Below are 26,578 nucleotides of genomic sequence, written 5' to 3' on the forward strand. Positions count from 1 at the left end.
GATAGTGATAATATTTAATTGTTATTTATAACATAAAGTTTTATCTTTCTCTTTCTAAAATGTATCAAATTTTATTCTCCCTTTTCCTTTTCTTATCTTTTTCTTTTTGTTTTAAACATTTTTAACATTTTTTTCTGCCTGTAAGTAAGACATTTTATATCATTCCTTTTTTCTTTTTATCCTTTTTACAATTCATTATTTATTGTAAATATTTTTCATTCATTCATTCATTCATTATATAAAACGATTTAATATCGTATTAAAGTTAATCGACGCTAGATCGTCGTAACGTTGGAAACGGATTAGAGCATTATATTGAGTTGAAAATAACAAAAACAAAAAAAAAAAAAAAGGACGAAAAGAAATGTGTAGACAGATGTAGGTATTATGAGGAGACGTAAATTTGATTTACATTTCGTTTTTCTCTAAGGCGATACGAGTAGAGTACGTACAGGTTCGTCGATGTTCAAAGAGAAATCGGGAGGTCTTTTTAAACATGAAGAAGAAATGAGGGAGGAGAGGGAGAGGGCGGGAGTAAAACGAGCGACCGTTTGCATAGAAACTTTCGTATCGTCTGTCGATAGGAAAGTTGAATAAAATTCCAAACTCTTTTGGGGTTGGTTGCTGGTGAAAAACGGAGAGGAGATAGGCCGATAGCTCGAAATGCTTGAATGGATCACAGCCTCGTCGAAAGAGAAAGGGGTGGAAGGTGGAAGGTGGAATTTTTGTAGGTTATATCGATAGATACTTGTATACTAGCGTATACTCCAATGAATGTGCACTTGTATCTCGGCCAGATAACCGTCAAGCCGTTCTCTTTCTTTCTCTTGCTTTCTCTTCCACTTCTTTTTCGACACTCATCCATCTCTATTTATTCGCACACCGTCTGCTAAAAACCGAAAACGAATTTCTCACTAGGGCAAGAAAACGAACCTTCGCAATATTTCCCTATAACAAATTCAACTGACTGAGAGATGTGTATAATCCTCAAAAATGTTAAAAGTCGAAAAATAAATTTGATCGGATAAAAAAAAATTTCTTTTTTTTTACTACGTCTCTGCACAAACATTATTCCTCTGTAAATATTTGTAATATTTGTAATTTTTATAATACAATCGATACAATTTTTTTTTTTTTATCGTGAACGTTTCAAGTTTATTAAATCAATCCGTTCGTTTTAATCGAATAATATTTATTTGAAAAAAACATTCTTTCTCGTTAATTTGTGATTCGTGTTTGAACTTAAAAGAATTCGTAATATTTATTCGATTATTAAACGCATCAATAAATAAATATATAGAAAGAAAAGATAATTGTTCTGAGATTTTAAATATTACTATTTTCCTTCATTACATCTCTACAATCGTGTAAACTTTTACGTTAAGTTGATTGACTTTTGAACCGTTTATCTGGTGACTCCCGTCACAGGCAACGCGTAATCGTTGAAGTAGACTATTAAACCCTCTGCGTGAAACTGACGTTAAAATATCGAACGCCTGTGCACTTCCCTTCGATAATTTAAATGTCGAGAGACGAGCTATGAGTGCCCAAGCGCTACGAGTGCAACTGTTATTATCCGAGTGCAACGATAGTCCCTATTGTACGTCACTCGCACCTGTAGCCACATTTGAGACCGATCCTACGTGGATGTTCCCCTATCGTTATCTCGATCATCATCAAAAGATTAAACCACAGTGATTACTTTTCTTTATCTTCGTAGTTTTATTTTCATCATTAAATTCGATCCTTATGAATTTGAAAACACGAACATTGCAATGTTTCTTTAAAAAGTTATATAAATGGATTTTCTTTTTAATTTAAAAATATTGCAATACAATAATTTCGAAAATATAATTTGTTGATATTTATAATCAACTTTTTATCTTTGTCACCATTTGTTATGCAAATCCATGAATTTCTCGATGTCTGTTCGTTTCTTGTTAATCATATAAACGTACATACATATAATGTATGTACACCGAATGTAACTAAATTTTGTTTCGACAACGTTCGTTGACTGTAATAAAAATCGATTACTTTAAAAAGTTTTAAAAGTAAAATGTTATCATAAATTTTTCATTTTTTATTTGCAATTCGTGAACAATTTAATTCGTGTTTCAGACAGACAAGTACGATAATTTGCGATCGTTCTGAAAACGATCCCCAGAGGTGTCACGTCAGCGAAAATCAAGATTCCGCATTGAACATCGAAAGCTTCGGGGGATGCGAAAACCGGTGGACGATGTCGACAGGACCAACCTGGGGGTCAAGGTTGTTCCTCGCGTTCGCGACAACCACGATCGTAATCACCAATTATCAGTGCCACTGCGAGAGGACCCATCTACGCGAGAAGCTTGTTAACGGCTACCGAACGATGAGAAATATCACTGGTTTGCAAGGTGAGTTTGCGAATCAATAACGAAGATAGAAAAGTAATTATTTGGTCTTATAAAATTTTTAATCTATTCCTTTAAGAGGTGTGGATTGAAAATTGTAATATTTAATAAAATTTAATTAAATCGATCGTCAACGATTACGATTAATGATATTATCATTACAATATAAAAAAAAAATTTTTTTCAAAAAACACCTAATTGAAACGTCCTAATTGAAGAAAAAAGAAATAGCGACAAAATAAGGTCATAAAGAGATATTTAATTAATTCCTCTAACGTATCTAAACGACATGTTACTTTTGCATAGATACAAAAACTACATATATGTGTGTCCTAGTTCAAATGAAATCGACGAACGCGTATTCACGTACGTACAGACGCTATTTAGGTTATTCGAAACTAAGAGAATTTCTCGCATCTAACGGGACAGGTATCCGTGAAAGTCTCTGTAATTGCTTAGCAAAAAATTCCTACCAATGAAAATCTACTGTGACATTCGAAAATCCTTGTCGCAAAAAATCTCTCAGGGAAAGGGTGAGAATCGAATGCGATCCGTATAGCGAGCCTATATTTATCAAGCGAAAGGCTATCGGACAAAGCCCATGCTAGTTTCCGACCGTTTTCGAGTCAGTTGTTTGTACGAGGAAAAAAATATTGTTGAAAAAAAGAAAAAAGAAAACTGAGGGAACAGATGGCGAGTGATAATGCATGAATGAGAATTTTCAATATTTGCTCACTTGCTCGAATTCTTCTCTCTCTCTCTCTCTCTCTCTCTCTCTCTTATATCTTTTACGTGATATCCTATGTCTACTATTTCTTTTTTATGTCTCTCTTCTATTTTTTATTTTTCTTTTTTGTTTTATTTTTTTTTATATTTTCTTTTTTTTTTTTTTTTTTCTTTTTATTCTTTTTTCTATTCAATGTAATTTCTTATCATGAATATGTAACTTACATTAATTGAAATGAATCATTCATTTATCTAGATACGTACTTTAACGTCGTTTAATTTTTGTAACATATTTTCTTTGATGTTATCCGAATTTTTGGATTAATTTTCGAATTGATTCAAGGGTTAGAAAATTTAATCAAAATTCGCCTCGATATCTACTTTCCAGTGGGAGAAGGAAAACGCGTGGGACCGAGACCACCTTTCCATTCTAATATAATAAACGGCGCGCGAAGTCGAAGTGCAAGGAGGCGCGCACCGCTTTAATTACCCGCTCCGGAGTTGATCACTATACGTGGCTAATCCGAGCTACCGACCCAAACCTGCCGGTGATTCGTCTGGCGCAAAAGTTGCACGGAACTTTCTCCTCTCTCTCATACCAACCTCACCGATGAACTACCAGCATCCCCTTCGAGCTTACCTCACGATCTATACTTCCTGCGCACTAGCTCGAGTGAGCCAGGAAAACTTTCGTCTCTAGGCCGAATTTTACGAGCGAGCCCAAAGCGACCGTCCTTCTCTAACACCGTACAGATGTTATATGTTCTCTCGATGTTCCTCGATCTCTTTTCCTTTTATTTATTATTCAACGAAGAATCCCAGCTCAAACGTTCGATCTATGCGACAGGAGTTGAAAAAAAAAAGAAAAAAAGAAAAAGAAATAAAAAAGATAAGCCAATTTACTTTAACTCGTTTCCACCTCACTATCGTATTTTCTCTAACATCAATCGATACTTCAGTTTTATGTTCAGTTTGATACTTCGTCTTTCCTTATTTTCATTTAAATAAAAATATGAAAAAAAAAAAACTTCATTGCTAAAGTTTTCATATTATATTATTTATAAAGAATTTATGCTTTTAGCAAACTTTTAAAATCTTCATTTTATTTTACATGAGAGATTTTAAACAGTTTCACAATACTACGTTTATCTTAGTTTTAAATATGTACGAGATTAAATCGGATTATACGAATCGCCATGGTTACATTTTCATAAAGCTTAATAAACAATTGTTAGAAGAATTTTTATAGTAAAGTCAATAAAATCGAGTACTAGTTACCAATGATTTTCGATCATTAATGTTAAAAGTTAACGCGTTAAAGATTGCTCTTTAAGATTGTTCACCACATTTCGCTAGCACCGTACACGAAAGGTACGAACAAAATATAAATTAGTGTGTAAGAGACATTTTTATATGCAGTACAAATAGTAATGCATCTAATAAATGCAAGAAAAAGCCATATGTCAGATTATACTTCTCTAAAGATAAATTAATTAAAAAATGTTTGTTAATTATACAAATAGCTAAAGAAAGAAAATCACTGATATTTTGAATTTTAAAATATGTCAATTTGATAATGAACATTAAGTAGAATAAAAAATATGACATTTAGCTTGAAAAATGTAAGTAAAAAAAAAAGTAAAAATAAATGAAAATAAATAAGAATAAATAATAAAAATAAAGAAATTAAAATTATTCGATACATTTATTTGAGAAATTATTTTTAAAAAATTATCGTCGATAAAAGCACCTTTTTTTGATACCATTTTTCTTTTCAAAGAAAATGAAACTTTTTCAAAAGTTCGATAAAAGTGTGTCCTCATTTTTAAAATGTATCCTTGTTCATAAAAATTTTTCAAGAATTTTCCGATGTATTCATTGTTAACCATTATGAAAAACCATTATAAAATCAAGTGTGATAAATAGCTTTAACTAAAGAATTGATGATATTACCATTCCTTTTTTCTACCTTCTTTTCATTCTTTGAATTACCAACGGAACTTTTTGATACGGTTTAATTATCGCGTAAAATAACCGAAGAGTTTGGATAAAAGTAAAAGGAAAGTTTTATTTCGAAGGTACAAGAGACTTAGAAAGCACTTTTTTTCATGGATATTCAATAGCCATGATTTTTCATCATCTTTCTTCATCTTTTTCGTTTTATTCGTTGTACATTCGACGAGATTGTTAACCCGAAGAAAAAGAAAAAGAGAGAGAGAAAAAGAGAGAGAGAGAGAGAGAGAGAGAGAGAGAGAAAATATAACGAAAGAAGAATTTCTTAGTATCATTAATATTAAGGTTTACAAGTGCAAGAAACCCAGAGTTTGAGATAAACGAACGTAAAGATGAGGTCGGATTGAGAGAATACGATGAGACCGTTTGCAATTATAGAACTCTTTTTATCTCTCTTCCTCTCCCTCTCCTCTCTCTCTTTCTCTCTCTCTCTCTCTCTCTCTCACTCTCTTTCTTTCTTTCTCTTCGACAGAAACCCAATCGTTACTCGTTATATCGACTGTAACAAAGCGCAAAGCTCTCGATCAGTTTCATTCTCAATTAATTCTCAATTTGAGAACACGCAAATGAAAAGAATTTTATCAACCATCGTTCCATTAGTTTAGATTAGGAATTAAAAATAACAAGTTGCTTTTTTACGATTACATATATTTACTTATATTCGACAAGACAAGTAAATCCTGACGTATCTCGTACGTAAAAATTTTCCATAATAATCGTTCCGAATAATAGTACAACCGATTACGAATGATCTTGAATTCTTCTTTTTGAAAAACATCTCGCAAATAATTCATTCCGATAATGCGGATTCATTTCACGCTTAAAGGATGGATGTCATCGAGTATGCTGTAATTTTCAACGAATCGGGACGAACCTATTATAGGGATATATGCGAAATGGTGATTTACGTTTACCTGTCCGTATGATTTATTCGAGCGTCGCATTTATGTTCACTATGGTATAGGGTGTTCCTTAAATTGTTGGAGCTAAACTTTATGAACAATCGATTTATTATTGATTTTATCGACAACTAAATAATAGTTCAAAAAAAAAAAAAAATAAATTTTCAAACATTCGATATTCCAAATAAAACTGATTATGTTGTTATGATTTTTAGCCGATATTTTTGGAACACTCTATATACTATTCACACAGTTACGAATATTAGCGATCGTTTGGTTATTGATATTGGCGGTGGTCAACTCATTGATATAACTTCGTATGTATCTATGTATATACTTACGTATGTAATTGTACATCGAATACAGCATACCTATTTCATACGAGCGGATCATATTTGTGTAAGTATAACTCTTAGCGACATAAATTCTCGACGTCGTCGTGACCACCATGACGATAAAGATCGTCGCGTGATTTCAAAGTGCATTTACTTCCTTTTCGTACGAAAAAAAGTGTGAAAAAACTCTTATGTTTTCCTGCCTTGTCCTGGACACTCTATCGATAGAACGATTTCGCTCGTTCTTGTTGTCGTCGTCGTCGTCGTTGTTGTTGTTGTTGTTGTTGTTGCTCCCTTGAGGCAACGTGTCCCATATTACTAGCCGTTAATTGCATCGAAAGCGTAAATTGCATAGCATACCTTCCATGTAGTCCTGCAGACTGTCGAATTTCCAACAGATAGAGACTTTCCTATCAAACTTGAATCATGAGTATTTGAGGCAAAAGTAATATCCGTAGATATCACTTAGACATACTTTATATATAACTAAAGTTGCATCGTTCATTTTCCATTATGAAATTTATATACGGTTGAAATAAGAAGAAAGGAGAAACTTTAAAGGGATCATTCGTTTGTAAAAACTTTGCGTCTCATGTCGCCTCGTAAATGTTTACTTTTTTCTTATTTTTTTTTTTTTTTTCTTTTTTTTTATCTTTCTTCTTTTTCCTTTTTAACGACATTATAATATTGAAAGTGGAAAAACTTTGGACCGATATCTTAGAATATTCTTTTTCTCTCTTACTTTCTTTCCCTATCTTTTTCTTTATCGACAAGTCAAAACGCTTGGACACGTAATACGTGAGAAAATATTCTAAGTGCACTTACCTGTTATCGCGCGAATCTCGTTTAAAGCTATTGCTACATTATACCGTAAATGTACGGTCCTTCAGTTATATTATCAGACCTGGTAGTAGTTTCTCCAAATCCTCATGAAATTTTGACGAGATGATTTGATTTAAAAATAGATACGCATTTAATAAATGTCCTTGGATTATCATTGAAAATGGCAAACGGTGAAAATTTTCAATTGTAACGTTATCAATGTATGAATGGATCAAAATAGCTTAAATATGTATGATCTACAGATTTAAAAATCTTGTCAACGCTGTTAACGAAAATGTCCAAATTTCGAATGATTTTCTCGCTTCGTTGATGATTCTGTTCAATCGAATTGTCTATCGAAACACGGATTACAGTTTTCCAACTCCGTAATGAAGTAATGAATTGCATTATTAAACGATGCATAAGCTTCGTCATTGACGTGGAAGTGATCGGGACATTATGAAAAGCCAGCGTGTACTCATACGGATTGTGATTCTGAATCATACGGATTATTGGAGTAAAAAAAGAAAAATAGATATTGATCGGTCAATCGATGGACATCTGTTTACAAAAAAAAAAAAAAAAAAAAAAAAAAAAACTAAGATCAAACGAAGAAAATAGTTTCTATCGTCCGTCGTCGTTTCGATTTCAATTCTCGTTTTTATTGAGTGTATTTAATAATTTCATAACGCAAACAATCGCGAAAACATTACGCTAGGTTCCTTTTCTTAACATTTCGTTTAAACTAGGTCATGACTAAAATATTATTTTGCGACCAACCTAGATTTTCAGTACTATTTTCAAACTTCTATGCACGGAAGTTTGTTAATACGACATTTATTAACAATTTTCTATATTGCGTAGAATCATTTAATTATAATACATAAGGTATATGAAAAATTAATTAAGTTTTACAAAATGACGTCGATCATTTACAAGTACCACCATTACATTATTACATTCGTTCTATGCTCTTGATTCCTTCTATAATCTTTATATATATATATATATTTATATATTTATATATTTATATATATATATATATATTTATATATTATATATTATATTATATATATATTTCAAATTCAAATAACAGAGCATGTATTGAACGTACACACATAATGTACATAAAGTTTGTAGAAAATGAAATGATTAAAAAAACATAAAATTATAAATAAGGGAAATGCTAACGAAATGAATAAATTAAATTATTCGTACAATATAGTATAAAGCTATTCAGATATGTATGTATGACGTACATACATAAAATCTTAGGAAACACAATATAACAGTATAGTCGAAGGGAATTTACAAACGGATTAGATTCGGAGTTACTACGTTATTGGGATAGTCTTCTTGGAATTACTACGCTACCTCAGTATTAGAACTATTTTATTGTTAAAGCCAAAATTGAAATAAACAATATACCATCTGGAATTCAAAATGATTGCTTTAACGTCCTACTTATTATAAAGTCTAGCAAGAAATGGATTTCCCGTAAATACGAAAAAAAAAAGAACAAATATATCTACTGTTATTACCAAAGTATATAATATGTTTGTTGTTATTACCAAAGTAAATAAGTGTGTGTATATAAAATAAGTACGTTCGTGTATATAAAATAAGTTTCAATGAACTTACACGCACAATAAATCGATCTGAAAATCAATTTGGAAAAATGCTGATGGAAAGGTTATAGGCGGATGAATCGGGACGAGTTTTCCGGCTTGAAAAATGTAGAAGCAATTTCGGACTGTGCAGCTTTTAAATCTTGTTCCATTTAACTTCGTGGCATGACAATCCATATTCGTTGGACAGTATAACGTAATTTTCAGTAGTAGCAATTCAAAAATAACGAATACATTGTAACCATGTGCGGAGATTCTTTTAGTATTTATTCGAGCAACAAGTATTTCTCGTAGCGAAAGATGATATAATTTTTCGTAATGAAAGATGTATTCTATACCTCGTGTATTTTCTTTTATTTTTACTATTTTTTGTTTTTTCTTTTTTTTTTTTCTTTTTTCCTTTTTTTTTTTTTTTTTTTTAGAAATATGCTGTACACGAGTCCAATAATTATTACATAAATAGTATAAAAAACAAATCGTATTTTCACGTAGTAAGAAAATTTGTTATATGAGAGAAATACGAAAAAATAAAAAAAAGAAATATATATATATACACATACTCACACAATATATATGTATAGATGTACTATATACATAATCTATACCTACTTCTCCCCTTAATGATGCGTCAAAAAACGGAAGTAATATTTCCATGTGATAATTTGAAACCTCTGGGAAGTCTGCCTAATTGCTTCTCGCCGCAAATTCTTTTTTTTTTTTTTTCCTAACGACCCTTTTTTCTCGTCGATTTGCCTTTGAATCGTTAACGTCTCGTTTTCCCATGTTAATCCCAATCATATAGAAGGTTCATCCGTACGAGTTCATCTCGTTAACTCCTGACAGTCGAATACCACATACACGTAATATACTTAAAATACTTTTTGCTCGTTTTACAGCATGAGAAACGGAAACGTCGGGATCAGCGAACGTATATATGCAATGTTGAAATGTTCCTACAGTTTTTCTTCCTATTCATCTCCTACTCACCTTTGCCCGACGGACAAATTTATTTTATATTTTCTTTTTTCATGGCTTATCAACATGACGAACGAACACGTTTTAACGTTAGCATTTGTTCTATCTACGGAATATCTCGAAAGTTGCTACTGTAATATTATATCTCTCTTTTATTTTATATCCGGTATAGACAATTCTTATATATTCACGCATATGTACGAACACTTTTAAAATATTCAAATAATACATATATATATATATATATGTTCACATATACATACACACATAATCGATAAAGTGTTACACGCCAATTATTTTTACTAAAATTATTACAACCATTTACTTTCTTTTCTCCGATGAAATGGCTAGTAAAAAAATAAATAAGTAAATAAATAAATAAATAAATATATAAATTGTAAAGTTCTTTAACTTATCTCTTTGAATTCTATCAAGCAGATTATAATTACAACGTGCAAACACATTCCTTGAAATATCAACTCGCTGTACACGTCGCTCTGAACTTGTTATCATTCTGTTGCACAGTGAAACCGTGGAAGATACTCGAGGATGACGTACTTCCTTGATTAAGTAAGTTCCTATCGAGAAGTCATGAGAAAGTAGTACGAAAATTATAGAATATACTAAGACAGTGATTTTCAAATAATGAGAAATTAGATAATATCTACCATTGTATATATTATTAAGTGAATCTTCTTTTATTAATAAAATATACGTATATATGTAAAACAAAGTAAAAACTTGCTTACTTTATAAATAAATCGATCGTAAAACAAATTGTACATGAAACGATATTCGCATAATGTAAATTATAATTCTTAATTAAGAATTAAGAAAATCACTCTGTATAAAGGAAATATGATTAATAATTAAAAGAGAGTATATATATGTACTTATAGTTATGTCTGATATACTAAAACTGAGTTAAACACATTATATCGTACGATGTCTATATACGAACTAAATTCGATATTGACATAGAAGTTTTAAGAGACCTTCAGGCTAGAATTTTCAACAACAAACTAAAATAGTAATAGAAAAAACGTACTAGAAAAACATTACGTCACCTATAATATCCATACTTTATACTCCTAATAGATTTTATAATCATTCTGTCTAAGAGTACAACTTCTTTAAAAATAATATTATCTTTAAAATAATTTGCTAAATTTTTCTCTTATAAATTAAATTGTGATTTTTTAATCACAATTTTTTTTAATAAAATTAACAAAATCAAATGCTGAGGAAAAAGAAATTTGTATTGAGTGCCTCTTGAAAACAAAACAAAAAAAAAAAAAAAAGAAAAGAAGAAAAATTCTATTCTGCTAAGAAACAATTGAATTTTTGTGCAACTTACGAATCGATAGTTGACCATTCGAGTGTTTAGCCTCTCTCGGACATAACATGTGAGAAAATTCGCTAAACGTCGGTTTAAAATATACGAGAGTGGTGGAGAGATGGGGGGGGGAGGGTTAGCGGCACGTTCCACCGATGAAAAACGACCGACAAGACGAATGATCCGACGTTCTCGCGCTTTTGCCATAAGGTGATGCGTCGAAACAAATGGTTTTCGTTGGATGTATATTTATTAGAATCGTCTACTCCCATCAGCTCGAGCCCCTTTTGATCGTCTTCTTTCAAGTTTGAGGGAAGAATAGAAATAAAAGGAATCAAAAGGAAAATGAGATCTCGTGGAAGATCTTTACGAATGTCCTTCTCGTGACAGTTTCTCCAATGTAAATAAAACGAATGTGTTACAAAATGAAATTGATGACTTGCGCGATTACATAGCACTATCATTATAACATATACATGAATATTTTCTAATATAAATATAAAAAAAAAATTCTACATAGACGGATTAATACAATTAAATAATTCAATTAAATCATTGGATTAATTAATAAAGAACGCATTATTATTTAACTTCAGAATACAATTTTCAAACATAATCAAACTAATAATTATTAATTCTAATAATAATTAATTGAAATAAACTTTGTACTATAGGGTTTTGTATCGAAACAAGTTTGTGACTTTTAGTTTTTCTTTTGTTACGTATTTAAAAAAAATATAAAAATAAAAAACATCGCATGGACGTAGAAAATGTTTTCCATAGAGAAGATCTCGTTTGATTCGATGTACTTTAACGATACAACAGTGATTGGTCAATTTCACGGATAAAAAGTTCGCCACTAAAGCAAAGGGATTTTAAATTTGGGAAAACATCGATCGTAACGAATCACAATCGAGAAACGACTTTACCATTTCCCGCCCATTTATTCCAAACGTTTATTATGTACGATTTCTCCCGCTTCTCTCTCTCTCTCTCTCTCTCTCTCTCTCAACTATTACCTTCGCGAATTTTCGGCAATATATAATCCCACCCTCGACAATGCAGCTAAGCGTTAATTATTTGAGTTATATGGTCGACGATGCGGATCGAGGCTCGAAGGTCCATCGTTGAAAGAATCGCTAGCAGAGAACGGACGTCGATAATAGAGCACTTTGGGTCAAGTACTTTAATCTCGAACTGGGAGCGACGAGCAAAAAAAAAAAAGAGAGAGAGAGAGAGAGAGAGAGAGAGAGAGAAAGAAAGAGAAAGTGGGAGGGGAGGAAAAGGGTAAAAAGATGACTGTACATACGATGTATATATATATATATATATATATATATATATATATATATATGTGTGTGTATGTGAGAGAGAGAGAAAGAGAGAAAGAAAATGGCGGGAGATTTTCAAAGGAAAGTTCTAACCTCTCCCCTCCCCATTAGTACTAATGAAAGGCACGTGCAATAACTGACCTTTTTCTCTCCCACTCTCATCACCATATAGAAGTTGTCGAATGTCTAATGGACGCGTGGAGCTTAATTAACGCCCTTTCGCGTGAACACATATACGTAAAAAAAATGTATACAACTTGACAGTTTTTTCCGTCCTCTACACTATTTTGCTTATTATTATGTTGGTCATTTGTAGATTTACCTCTTGGCTTTGACCAATGTCGTTCATACTATCTCTTTTTTTTTGCTTTTTTCTCTTGCAAAAGTTAAAACAAGTATAGTCACAGCCCTAGCAACGCTCTCCAAAGAAAAAACCGGACATACAAAGAACATCATTGCAATTACGCAAGATTCTAACGTATTTTCCCTCAAATGTAACTTGCTATTCTTTTCATTTCACTTCTCCTTTCTTTTTTAACTATACTATATTATTCCTCTGAAACTACACATTTTTTATTGTATAAATTATTACACATAAATATAATGATGTTTGCATTAATGGAGTTATAATTAGATTAGTAAAGTTGAAAGGTAAAGTTTGATCGTGAACTCGTTAAAAATCTGTCGAGAATTGTCATGTCCTTGTCATGATTTTAGATATTCCTAATAGTTACGGAAGCACGATTGAAAAGCAATCAGGAAACTCGTGATGCTGTGAAAATCGAACATGAGAGCTAGCCGTTGTTTCTAAAATCGAATGGCGACACGAGAAAGTGCCAGGTGCCAATTCGGATTTACGACCAGGATTATAATGTAACGCGTGGCGTTTTAGTGTCACTAAAATTATACACGAACGCTTCTAGGATTCTACTCGTCTTTGGAAATTGCTCGAATAAAGGTGGCACGCGTCTCGTGAGGAGTAATTAAAATGAGTGAGAGTTCCTAATGTATTATGAAATAGGCTTTGATATATATATATATATATATATATATATATATATATATATATATATATATATATATATATATATAGAGAGAGAGAGAGAGAGAGAGAGAGAGAGAGAGAGAGAAAGAAAGAGAAAAGGAGAGAAGAAAATGTCTAAATGAGGCTATATATATCATATATAATATATATGAGATATATGAGATTGAAAATCTTTTGACCTTAATACTTATCCTTCATTTCATGATCGATCGATCACATAAAGCGTCTTATATATCGTTAAAAATTAAATGGCCTAATTATTGTTAACTCAGATGTTGTCAACAGTTCGATAGACACAACTCAAACGATCTCTACGTCCACATCTATTGAATTTGGTGGTTGGTTAAACTAGAAAGCGTCTAGTTACTGTATTCTCTTCCGTAGGTCGAGAGGATTCCAAGGTGATAGGGTAAACTCGGCCGGAGGCAAGACATATACTTCGTCAAAGACGTTTAGTTTCTTATCCAGTGAACCAAGTGTACTGCAATAAAATCGAATCACCGAAGGATAAGTCATTTTCTTCGTCTCGTCGACGAAGAGAAATCGATCGTTCGAGCGAAAATCTTCTCAGTAACGATCGATTCAAAGTTCAATGGATGAAAGAAGCAATGTAACTTAATGAAGCGTTTAAGACACACTTTTCTATATATTAACCGGAAAAATATTCTTATACGTTCTCGTTAATATTCATATCTCCACAGAAAAGCCGCGAGTTTTATCTCCGTCTCTAAATTGAAATATCTCTTCGTAACCCGCTCGTTTTCAGTGAACTTCATTTGGAGGGAAATGCAAATATGATGTAATCGTTAAAAAAAAAAGAAACGTAGTTTTTTCAAAAAGAAAGGGGGAATGAACGAAAAGAAAAAAAGAAAAGAAAAAAAAAAATACAAAAAAAAAAAAAAAGAAAAATGAAAGCGATAAGATCACAGAAACCAATTAATTAATATTCTTGTTCCATGTCGAGCACTTATAATATCGAATACTTTTTCATACAATTTTTCATGTACGCATCGCGAATGACGTTTCAATAATCGTTACATTTTACTTTAGTCGTCCGTTCCGTTCGCAATACCCTGCAAAACGAAGAGTACCGTTAAAAATTTTGTAAAATCCTCTCTTCAATTTCTACGGCATATTACGTAGTTTTATTTTATCTCGGGATATTACTGTATTCCATTTGACTTAGCGAGCATGTATCGCAATACCTTCTATATATTTCAAAGATATTAGGTATCTTGAGATGCCATAGAGGAGGAAGAAAACGAAGGATTGACCTCGATGGTACCGAGAACGTAAGGAGGCCTTTACTTGTTTGCCATGTTACTTCGTTCACGGATCCGGAAGATTCTCATATCGGTGACTTTTTGACGTACGTAAGAAATTGAAGAGAAACTCTTGGCACCTGAAACTCTAGCCATGTTACGTGCTATCGACTTACCTACGTTCCCTTCATATATATTGTACTTCCTCTACCGATTGTGTATTCTTAAAATCGGGTCAATGATTATTGCTTATTCAGGTTTCTATGAGGAATCATTCTATGAGAAATCACTTCGTTACTTTTCAGTATTATATTTTTTTATTTCATTCAACATTAAATTATATATAATTTCATTATATTATATGTATATATGTATATATTTAGTTTATAATAACATTAATTCAATTGAGTTCAATAAATATCAAAAATTATTAAAATGATAACCGTTCGTTTTGTGATAACATCGATTGACATACAAATTGTTACCTTCAATTTTCATCGTTACGCGGGCTTCGCATTATGAATAAACATTTATGATGCAGCTGCCAATGAATCGTATCTGACAATTTTCATTGATCATTCATTCTGAAGACTGGTATTTTCGGATGACTCATTTATAATAGAAATATAGCAAACCATGGACGAAATCAAAAACTAATTTCCGAAAAGTGATCGATCTCTCGTGAGGCAGGTTAAACCTTTATAAATCAATCGACACACCATGAAATGACACTTTGTAGCTTCGTAAACGTTCGAAAGTAAAAAAGAAAAAAAAGGAGAAAAAAAAAAGAAAATGAACAATGAAAAAAGTCGTCTAAAAGATGAACACCTAACAAGCGTGATATTTTAATACTAGAATAAAAACTAAATTTCCCTTTTCTTTCTTAAGAAATTGTATAATTTTTTAATAGCGACCTTGCAATGTTAGGTCTTCTTAAAAAGACTTTTCGCGAACAAGTTGAGAGTAGAATGAATGAAAGAAAGAAAAAGAGAGGAGAAAAGAGAGAGAGAGAGAGAGAGAGAGAGAGACAGACAGAACCGCTTTTCCACGCTTGTTTTTCTTCACTCGAGCTGGTTCCCGTATTTGAGAAGTCCACTTAACTTTTTCCACTCTTTGAACTCATCCCGCATTTGCCAAAAACGAATGAAATAAATCCTTTTCTAACTTCGAATATTACATAGACATTTAATAATTAATAGATATATATGTATATAAGCTCAATTTGGTAGTTAATCGAAAAGAACTTTGTCTTTCTTTCTCTCTCTCTCTCTCTCTCTCTATCGTTTTTCGTTTCAACCTTTTACACTCACGTTTTCTATGTCCTTTTCAATTCGCAACCTGCCTCTTTTACTCCCACCTACCAAGTCGAGTATCTCTCTCGGCTCTTCACGAACAATCTCGAGCGTTCCAAGAGTTCGACTTTTTTCAACCCCCGTACCGCTCTCAGACGGATATTGCTCCGCGTTGACTCGGAAGAGGCTGCACCTGCTCTCATAGAAGGAATATACCCTCTTTGTGTGTTCTCTCTCTCTCTCTTTCTTTCTTTCTTTCTCTCTCTCTCTCTCTCTTTCTCTTTCTCACGTTAATGACTTACGTTAATCTCTATCGATTGAATCTAAATGATCATGATAGTCACTTTTAAGCTCCTTTCGTATTTTCATCTAAATGTAATATATTTTGCTTCTTTGGTTAGTTATATTTAAAAATAAACCGACTTTTATTCGTATGTGTATATAGGTATATATGTACATATATATGTACATATATATATATATATATATATCAAGTGGAAATATTCTATCTGTTTGGCTTATAGAATTAAGAACTTGAAATTGATATTTAACGAAACGAAATTCGAATTTCTATTCGTAAAGATTTGTATATATATATATATATATATATATATATATATATATATATATATATATATATATACGTGTATAATACATGCGAATGCATGTATGTGTACAGAGTATTTTTCTGAAGAAGAAAGCCTACGCGTATAGCATTTCGTATACGCAAGACATATGTCTATGGCTTACGTGAAAATCTTACTGAAATTGTGCTCTCCGAGAAATTAGATCGAGGCTTTACTCGTGTACTGAGACAGTAGATGGTCCCGTTATCCCTTATTGTTCGGAACATTACAAGTGGAAGAGAAAGAGAGAGAGAGAGAGAGAGAGAGAGAGAGAGAGAGAGAGAGAAAGGGTAAGCGAACGAATAAGAGAGAACTATAGTACATCGTAATCTTACGAGAAATACCTAACGGTTCCATTCAAAGGACATTGGCTGTGATTGAAAATTCTTTTTTTCCTTCGGAATTTTATAAATAAATTCTGAATTTTGTAAATAAATCAATCAATAAAAATGTGATATTAATACTGAAATAGTTCATCTCAATATTACACGGTTCGAATTAAATAATTTCTTATTTTATTTCATATTTCAGAAAACAGTTGAAATAATTATATATCATTTCAGAAGAAATCTCTGCTATATTGCCACCACTAAGGATACCTCGATTGAGGCATCACCGTGTAACTGATTGGGATCCTTATTTCGAAAATGCGGAAGGACAAGGAATCAATGGATCACAAAATGTGGCATTGCATTTGGGAGCTACAGCTTTATTAGATTGTCGCGTTGCTATGCTTGCCGGAAGAAAAGTGAGTATTTAAAAGTTACTTTCTTATAATTAATAGATAAGCAATTGAAGGTAAAAAGAAAAAAAAAAGAAGAAAAGAAATATGTTCAGTACATTTTTAATTACATTTTATTTATTTTTTAATTAAAATCAATTAAAAAGAAATCATTATTGATTTAAAACTTATCGTTATTGTTATTTTAATGAGAAGAAAAGAAAATTGTAGAGACCTATAATTGAATCAGTGAAATATTAAATTTGTAGAATGTTATCGATCAGTTTAATCGAGGAGTAAAGTTTTATGGAAAGTTCTGTCGGATATTCCATGTCTAACTCAGGTCCGTATGTAAAACGATATTATATTTCGATCGCAGGTCATGTGGGTACGTCGAAACGACGACTGGGGCTCCCTTCTAACTCTGGGCAACATGACTCACATTTCCGACACAAGGTACAGCGTCAGTTTCCAGTATCCAAATAACTGGAGACTAGCGATTGCTGGTGTACGAAGAGAAGACCGTGGCTTGTACATCTGTCAAGTGAATACACATCCACCTAGAATGCTGGTCACGAACGTCACCGTTCTTGGTAATACTGTAACTTTGATTATACTAACGATACTTTGACTTATCTGTCTGTATTTAATTACGAGAAAACTCGATGTCAAAGAAACACGAACAATGACATATATATATATATATATATATATATATATATATATATATATATATATATATAAGTAGGTCGAAATTTGTTTAAAAGTTTTCACAAAAAATTGTTTAAGGTTCGAGTTAACTCGTTCAGATGTAAATTCCATAAGTTATCTTTAAAAAAAAATATTAATGAGATAAAATTTTCCAGAAAGATACGTTGAGAAAATGTGACAACCTCCGATGAGAGGTCCATTTCTTTGATATAAATTAAAACTATAAGTCGTTACGTTTTCCAACGTAATAAATACCATCTTAGACACGAATAATGTCTTTGCTTTTACGTTCCCCCGACTCGACTTTCTTAGAATAGAGATCGATGAATGTGATCGAGGACGAACACATATCGCTTTTCGACCGTGAACACTGTTCGGAGTTGACTTTACAATCGGCCGTATTTATTCAAGAATTTGCCATTCACTTCCGATTCTTGCTCGGAGTACATGAGATACGCTTTTGCTATTATTCTCTTGCTTTTACGATATCGAGCTCTCGAGACGTTTTAACAAATCGATTTTCAAATCCAAAAGGAACGTAAGTACTTACGTAGATAATACAGTCGATATAAGGAAACCTTTTTCTTGAAACTTTGTTCGTTCCTTCGTTTGTATGTTCCTTCGTTCCTTCGTTCTTTCATTCTATCGTCGAATTTGAAACAGAAGAATATTTGAAACAGAAGAATCATTTAATTTCATATTCATTATACCCACTTCCGATGGTGATAAATCTTAATGATGCAATTAGGAAAAGGGAATAGATTCTTAAAAGACAAAAGAAGAAGCGTAACGACGAGAGAAAGGTATTATTCTCCTCTTACCAATGAAACGGGAATAGATTTTCCCTAGGATCGTTCCTTGCAAAACCTTGATTTATTTATTCAAACCAATCGGTACTCGGATTTGAAATCACTTCGGAGTCGGTTAAGTTGATGGCATATACATGTACCTGTCGTACTTTCTTCAGATGGAATGTTTAACATTGAAAATATATATATATATATATATATATATATATATATATCGAACAACGCCTTTTTAAACCTTTTCTCGTCAACGTCGCACTTTAGTTCACCGACACTTTGTAAATATTTCTTTTCTTTTCTTTTCTTTTTTTTTCTTTTCATCTTTTTTCTCTCTTTTTTTCGTACATAAATGATCATTAAAAATTGTTCTACGTTTTAATCGAAATTCTCGTGTTCAATCTCTTTTTTAATAACGAAAAACAATATCGCGAGAGGATGGGACCATGAACGTCGTTATATCGGATCCTTTTGTAGCGAATATCTTCTTGTCCTCGTCAATCTTTTTCAAACCACGTGTTGGCATTACTGTTTTATTATCTATACTACGATATGTGTGTATATATACATATATATATATATATACACACATGTACATAGGAGAAATAGGTAAAGCGTATTCTCTATCTCTTTTTCCTTTTCTTTATTTTTCGAAGGAACGATACTCAAATAAAAGCTTCTTTTGAAAAACCTCCATTCAACCATATTACAAGCCGGATATCTCGACTCTTCGATCCGATCTGAGAATCATCGAAGATACTTGGAACACGTCGCATTCCGTACTACAAGTTCGTAAATACGAGTTTAGACATTCCAATGGGGAAAAAAGGTCGGGCGGAAACGATAACTTTTCCTTTGATTTATCTCCAAAAAGTTTTCTCGTTCGTTGGTCATCGGCCTGAACACTTTCCTAGACATTACATTCAATCCCCCCCCCCCGCCATCGTTCTTCTTTTCACTTTTTTTGCATCGTCAAGTAGAATGCGAGAAACTTACCTGCGTTTAATCCGTTTAAGTGACGAGAAACTTTTTCTACTACTTTTTTAAAACGAAAAAGAACTTTAAATTCACTCGAATCCCTGTTTAGTATTTTATAGCATTCTTTCTCCCGTTTCCTTCCTTTCGATCGTCGTTCAAAGTGTATAGACAGAGAGAAATAGCTGATTACTTACATAATCAGACGAATCAGGACTTTCTTTAAATTATAAAAACGATCCTTTTAATCGTACTTAAGAGGCAACAGAACCGATAAATTGATACGATGTTAAAAAAAAAAAAAAAAAAAAAAAAAAAAAAAAGAAAAAAAAAAAAAGCGATGTTAAATAAATCTCTTTTGTATTGGCTCTCTCATCGTAGTTGTATAGAATTTTCTACGAACGACTTTTTAATACGTTGCGAAAAAAAGAAAAGAAAGGTGGAGGATTTATAAAGCTTTATAGAACGTTTCTGATAAAATAGGAAGGAAATTTTGAAGAAAGACGTTGAAGGAAGAAAAGAGGATACCATCGAATATACTCGTGTACATGCATACATATATAAAGGTACATGAAGTCGATCGATCACTCATTTTTCATCGATTTGGAGTCGTAAGCGAAAGAAGCTGGAGGAAAAGAGGAGCCATGAGATCGTTTGTCGCGAAAAGACCTTGAAGATACGTCGAAGGAAATCCCTTTAGCCTCTCGCATACACAATATCAATCATTCTTTCTTCGGCTCGACATCGGCGAAACTCTGAGTTCAATTAAGATACAATAATACCGATCTTTTGATCGTATTACTTTCGTTCGATCGATACCAAACTAAATATTTGAAAAATCAGAATAAATTGATCCTAGAAAACGTGTATGTACATATCCTATATATTACCTAAAAAGTTTTTTTTTCTACTTTATAAATCAATACATCAACTCGACGTTTCATTTATTATAAATTGTAATCTGGAAAGAATAAATCTTTTTATTATCAACAAAATATCAATAATAATTTTTTTCATTCTTTTTTATTTTTTTTTCTTTTATTTTTCCTTTTTCCTTTTTTTTTTATCGATAACCTGTTTTATTCCACTGTATGACTAGAATACTATTACCCATATCAAATAAGATATGTTCGAACAAAATCGTTCTATTTTTAATGGAAACTATTAAATTGTTCTCGATCATTGGATGGTACCCTTAAAATTTTATTTTTGTGCCATATAAAACTGTAAATTCAATGTAGATATATACCTCTGTCAAATAGTTTGAGAAATGTTACATAGATACGTATCAAGAATAACTCAAAATATACTATCAATATTTTTCAGCCCCGGATATAAAAATTGTCGATGAGGCCAGACACGAGTTACGTGATCGTTATTATAAAACTGGAAGTGGAATTGAACTTTTGTGTGTCGTAAGACCGTCTTGTCCAGACTCGAAAGTACCGCATCCGGTATGGAGGAAAAGTGGAGAGAGTTTATCAGATCGTGTTGACGTTTATCATATTAACGGGTGAGTATAATTAATCGTACAAATCAGAAAACATTATACTCTATCGATTACGTTAAAAATATATTATTTTCATAATATCATATCATATATTTTTATTTTAATATTAATAATTTTCACATCATCAAGTTTTCCGACATGCGAGTACGAATGCTTATGGCATTATTCCTATCGATAATTGCACGTCAAATTGAATTCATCTGTAAATTGAAATAACAAAAGTTTCAACAGGAGATATTCAAAATTAACCTGAAATATTAAGTCTATCTTGTATTACATATGAATTAATCAACCTTGTAGATTTTCTCTGACACGGACATACATACACAAATTCATAGTATTATCGTTTAAAGTGATCGAGAATAGTCATACAATCATCTCGATTACTTCGACAAGGGAATACCGTTTGCGTTCGTGACGATATATAGCTACATCTTTATGCAAGAGAAATATTCGGTGCAATGGATTTTCCAGATCGAACGAGGAAGTGATAACGAAGCTTCATATCGAACGAGCGAAAAAGACTGACAGTGGAGAGTATGCCTGTTCCGTTGGACAATTCAGCACGACAGTTGTTCACATTCACGTTCTTAATGGTAAATTTGATTAAATTTGATTAAATTTTCTATTTCTTTTTCGTTTTTCTTTTTCCTTTTTTTTTTTTTTTTTTTTTTTTTTTTTTTTTTTTTTTTTTTTTACTAGAGTTTTTCTTTCCTTTCCTTTTTCTCCTTTTTATTAACTTTTTATCTAATAACGAATATTAATCCAATATTTTAATTAGTTTTTACGTTAATTAATTTTTATTCATACGACGTTCTCAACGTGCAGAGAAATAGAGGAGAGATTACTTCAGAAGAAGCGTGGCATACGGATATTTGCATCGCAAAACTTTATAGTTCGTAGAAGTCGTTAAACATACTAAGAGATATTCTTGCGAACTAATACCACAGTAAAGATTTCACGTTAGAGACGAAGTCGAATCGAAGCGACTGCAACCTATTTAGTCGGGAGCCGTGTTCTAATGGACCTTGTAAAAGAATCGAATAAGAGAGTAAGGAGAGAGTATACTTCGAGAATTACACGGGAACTCGTATGTCTAATCTATATATTATATTTCTTTGTTCAAGAACTTATGTCAAAAAAGTAAATAACAAAAATGTTACTTCTTTTTTATTATTTTTATAATCATCTTTGATTAAATAATTTTTTAACAATAGATGATATTAAGATTAGATTTATTTTCATTTTTGATTTTTTTCTTTTTTTTTTTTGATAATAGAGAGAAAAAGATAGAAATGATAAGCATGGACAAATGGCTCTCATGTTCATTTTTGTTATTAATGTTTGCTAAACAATGCTCTTTGTCTAAAACATCATTCTGCGAAATCTCAGGTCCATATCTTTCTTGATAGACTCTTTAAGATTAATCCTTACAATTGTGTTAGTCTTATAAAAAAAATATATTTTAATAAAAAATATATTGATACAATCTAATCTAATTTCAGGTGAGAAACAAGCGGCCGTTCATCACGATCAATGGAACGCAGCATGCACCGATTATTCCGAAGGAAATGGCGAACTTTTCGTCTTAATAACTGTCCTTCTAATACTATGTACTTTGACAATGAATTCCTTGTAAATCGTGTTTCTTCGTTTATACGACGTTACATATATGAAAGCATGTACTTGCATTCATTCACATAAAAGAGCTACGGCTTAAAACTCTACAGTTCATTTTCGCGCAATTTTCTTTCCTTTAACATTTCTAAGTACTTCATGATATTAGAAAACGAAGTACCGTACTGTGGTCATACATGCGAGCTACGAAGATTTTTCTCGATCAAGCAAGTGAATAAAAGAACGTTATTATAAGTGTGAAAATTGAAAAAGTTAATCTTTATTATATATATATATTTTTTTTTCTTTTTTTTTTTTTTTCTTTATATAGAGAGTAAATCAGTGATCATTGAAAAAAAATTGTTCATATAATATATAAGAAAATCATTTGAATGTATCTACAATCTCATATCAAATATTCCTATCAACAATAATTATTCATTCAAAGAAAGTAAACTTATTTGCATCATCTTTCACTTCCACTGGCTTGATTGAAAATCTCGACTATCTTGAATAATTTGAATCGATGAAATTATTTTTCTCTTACGACGATGATAACCATACTTTAAGATTATTATTTCGATATATGAAAAATTAAATATAAATGAGTGTACATGAATGTTGAATAAATACTTGGACACAACTACTTTCACTATATTGTTAGATTCGTTGAAAAGGAAAAACGATCTTAACAAATCGATACGTACTTCGAGTGAAAAATGACAGTATTATTTGAAATTTCCGTGAAGATGGTTTAATTGATATTATAAATATATACATATGTATATATATATATATATATATATATATGTATGTATAAATGTATATGTAAGGAACTTGTATATAAGATAAAATGTTCATTGTACCGTAAGAAAACGTTCATAATTGCGATCGAACGAACGTTTTCAAGTTATATGTATGTATGTACGAAACGATATGAAATGTAAATGTAAAAATATGAAAGTTATAAAAAAAATATTTCGCAATAAGTTTCGTTCTTAAGGAGTTACCGATATCTTGAAAATATTAAATGGATGAATAAACTGTTTTTAAATCCACTCGCGATCTCATAAAATAAAGAGCTACGAATAATAATGACATCATCTAGTTTCATTTTTATATTTTGTTTTTATAATCCCAAAGCTTGTTAAAATCAGAAAAAACAAAGCTAACAAAATTATACGTATAGTAAAATAGTAATAATTTTAATCTAAATTGTTTAGGTATTGTTAAAATGAAAAGATGTTTCTAAAATATTGAAAACAGTAAATGATGTTAGCGATTGTTAATAATATTATCGATTGTTAATAAGTTATCGATTGTTAATAATGTACCTATTGTCGATAACGTTGGTAAAATTAGATATTTCTATGTTGAAATCTACTGGATTTGTGTCGGTAACATGTATCCCATGTATCTCATGATAAATCGTAGAACTTTATACCTTTTTACCAACAGAAGATAATGTTTTTAAAATATCGCGAACTTAAAAATATTTTAATTATTACTTATCTTACGTTTCGGATAATATCTACAGATAGGGAAAAATAAAGAAAGAGATACGATACATAGGTAACAATGTAATTTAACTATCATCTATAAAAGTATTTTATCTACAGGAATAAGATTCTTTGTCGATTGAGAAATGAATTCGAATGAATTCAAAGAAGAAATTGATTCATATGAAAATCAATTATACTTAACATAACATGAATGATCTTTTATATTTTGAAATCACTTTCGATGACATCGAATAGCATTAAATTTTACATTTAAAATATAAGTCATTTTGTAGTCACGCTTGGATATTTAACAAAAATTATCTTATCTTATACTAAAATTATCAAATTCTAAATCGTATTACAATTGAAGATATCTTTACGAAAGAAATTTCACATTATTCGAACGTCCGGCATGTATAGTAGACATTCTCTAACTTTCATTTTGCTAAATACTAATGACCGTAAATTCAGATAGTACCTCAACATAGGTTAAATCCTTTTCATGAAACTAAGTTAGAGAAGTTCCACGGAAGTTCGACATCGCGTGTATAGCCGTCTTGCGTGAAAGCTTGCACAAGGTTTTCGTGCGGTATTATGTCAAACTTATCAAGAATTTATGGTGCATCACTCTTAACAATGCGAATACTTGGTCAATATAGTTGCCTCTCTTTTCTACTTACATATGCGATCTTAACAGATAAATGATACAATAAAATCATCCTATCTAGATAGTTTTAATTTAAAAGATTACTATATATAATCTATTTTACATCAGCAAAAAGCTATCCAATAATCAGTAATGTTTCTAAAAAGTTCAAGCTTCCATCTAATTAGTACGATTATTAGAGTTATTTGCGGATTAAACGAAAAGTAGAAAACTTTCGAACGGAACAATAGTAGTTCTACCGTTAGTATTTTAAATAATCTAATATCAATCTAAAGTTTAATTAAACCGAGATTAATAATTACTTACGTAAATAGAGTTTCCTATGATGTTGCTATGTAATGAGGTATTATTAGAGCAGACACGTGGGTATCCTACATGTATTAGAACTTTGCATAGACTAAAACATTTGATTTTCGTAATCTCCGTTTAATTTTGATATAATTTATAGAAGGATCAAGTTTTAGTGATTGTTTTTGAGAAAATTACTTATTGAGCTATGTTTACGATCAAAATATACATATAATAAAAAATATCTAATGAAAACGACACGTTTAGTTTATTACCAATTTGAATATTTATATTTTCAAGGAAAAAGAAAAATAAACATGTTTAAAGTAAATTCATAATTAAAAGAAAAAATTCTTTAAAATAAAGAATAACATAAATTGCTAATGAAGCTCTGTAAGCTTGACAAATCAATTATGATAATTTTCAAATTAGAATACACTGTTCGTTATTACATTATTATTTATATAAAGACCATTATTTGTTATTGTTGATAATTCATTTACATATTGACAAAGAGAGTGAGAGAGAAAGAGAGAGAGAGAGAGAGAAAGAGAGACTAATAGCAAATGTGAAAATGCATAACGAAGCAACGATCTTGAGGCGTAATCATCGTAGTTCTTTAGCGTTTCATCGTTATCACCGTCGTGTTAGCGAGAACACACGTCGAACGAACAGAAGAGAGTATTACTAGCCCTCTCCTAGAACACTATTAACTGACAGACTGGAAAATCAACTATACGTGTCTATATATATATACATATACATACATATATATATATACATATATATATATATATATATATATATATATATATACATACGTATAATCGAAGCGAAATTCTCGATAAATTTGCTATCACGCAAGTTACCACATTATTATACGAAGTGAGTAATAAACGAAACAACATTCAACAGGCCCATTCATTGATATATATTTTCAATCAACGTAATTACGTTTTGGACCAATTAACATCCTGATAACTTGTCCATAATAACGATTGTTATGTATATGTTATACGTATATAAGCGTGTGTGTACAAGTAAATATTTTTCGTACGACATACATTTTGTTTTATTACGAAATATAACATCATT

The 26,578-nt window shown here is 31.2% G+C and overlaps 1 protein-coding gene across 4 annotated transcripts in view; it reads left to right on the forward strand.

Annotated features, from left to right (window-relative positions):
• LOC124949278 (zwei Ig domain protein zig-8-like) overlaps positions 1-24,079 on the forward strand; it is a 44,272-nt gene extending 20,193 nt beyond the window's left edge. For 2 of the 4 annotated variants that reach the window (XM_047494086.1, XM_047494085.1), the window contains exons 2-7: positions 2,122-2,399; positions 17,253-17,437; positions 17,790-18,003; positions 21,226-21,412; positions 21,884-22,005; positions 22,915-24,079. In XM_047494086.1, coding sequence (XP_047350042.1) covers positions 2,243-2,399; positions 17,253-17,437; positions 17,790-18,003; positions 21,226-21,412; positions 21,884-22,005; positions 22,915-23,048 — 999 coding nt within the window. In that variant the 5' untranslated portion in view covers positions 2,122-2,242 and the 3' untranslated portion in view covers positions 23,049-24,079. Of the gene's footprint in view, positions 1-2,121; positions 2,400-17,252; positions 17,438-17,789; positions 18,004-21,225; positions 21,413-21,883; positions 22,006-22,237; positions 22,500-22,914 lie in introns of all 4 variants that reach the window. The other 2 variants (XR_007101016.1, XM_047494087.1) reach the window with 2 other exon arrangements.
• Positions 24,080-26,578: the final 2,499 nt, after the last annotated feature.

Source organism: Vespa velutina, chromosome 5 (genome assembly GCF_912470025.1).
Source record: "Vespa velutina chromosome 5, iVesVel2.1, whole genome shotgun sequence".
Classification (NCBI taxonomy): Eukaryota; Metazoa; Arthropoda; class Insecta; order Hymenoptera; family Vespidae; genus Vespa; species Vespa velutina.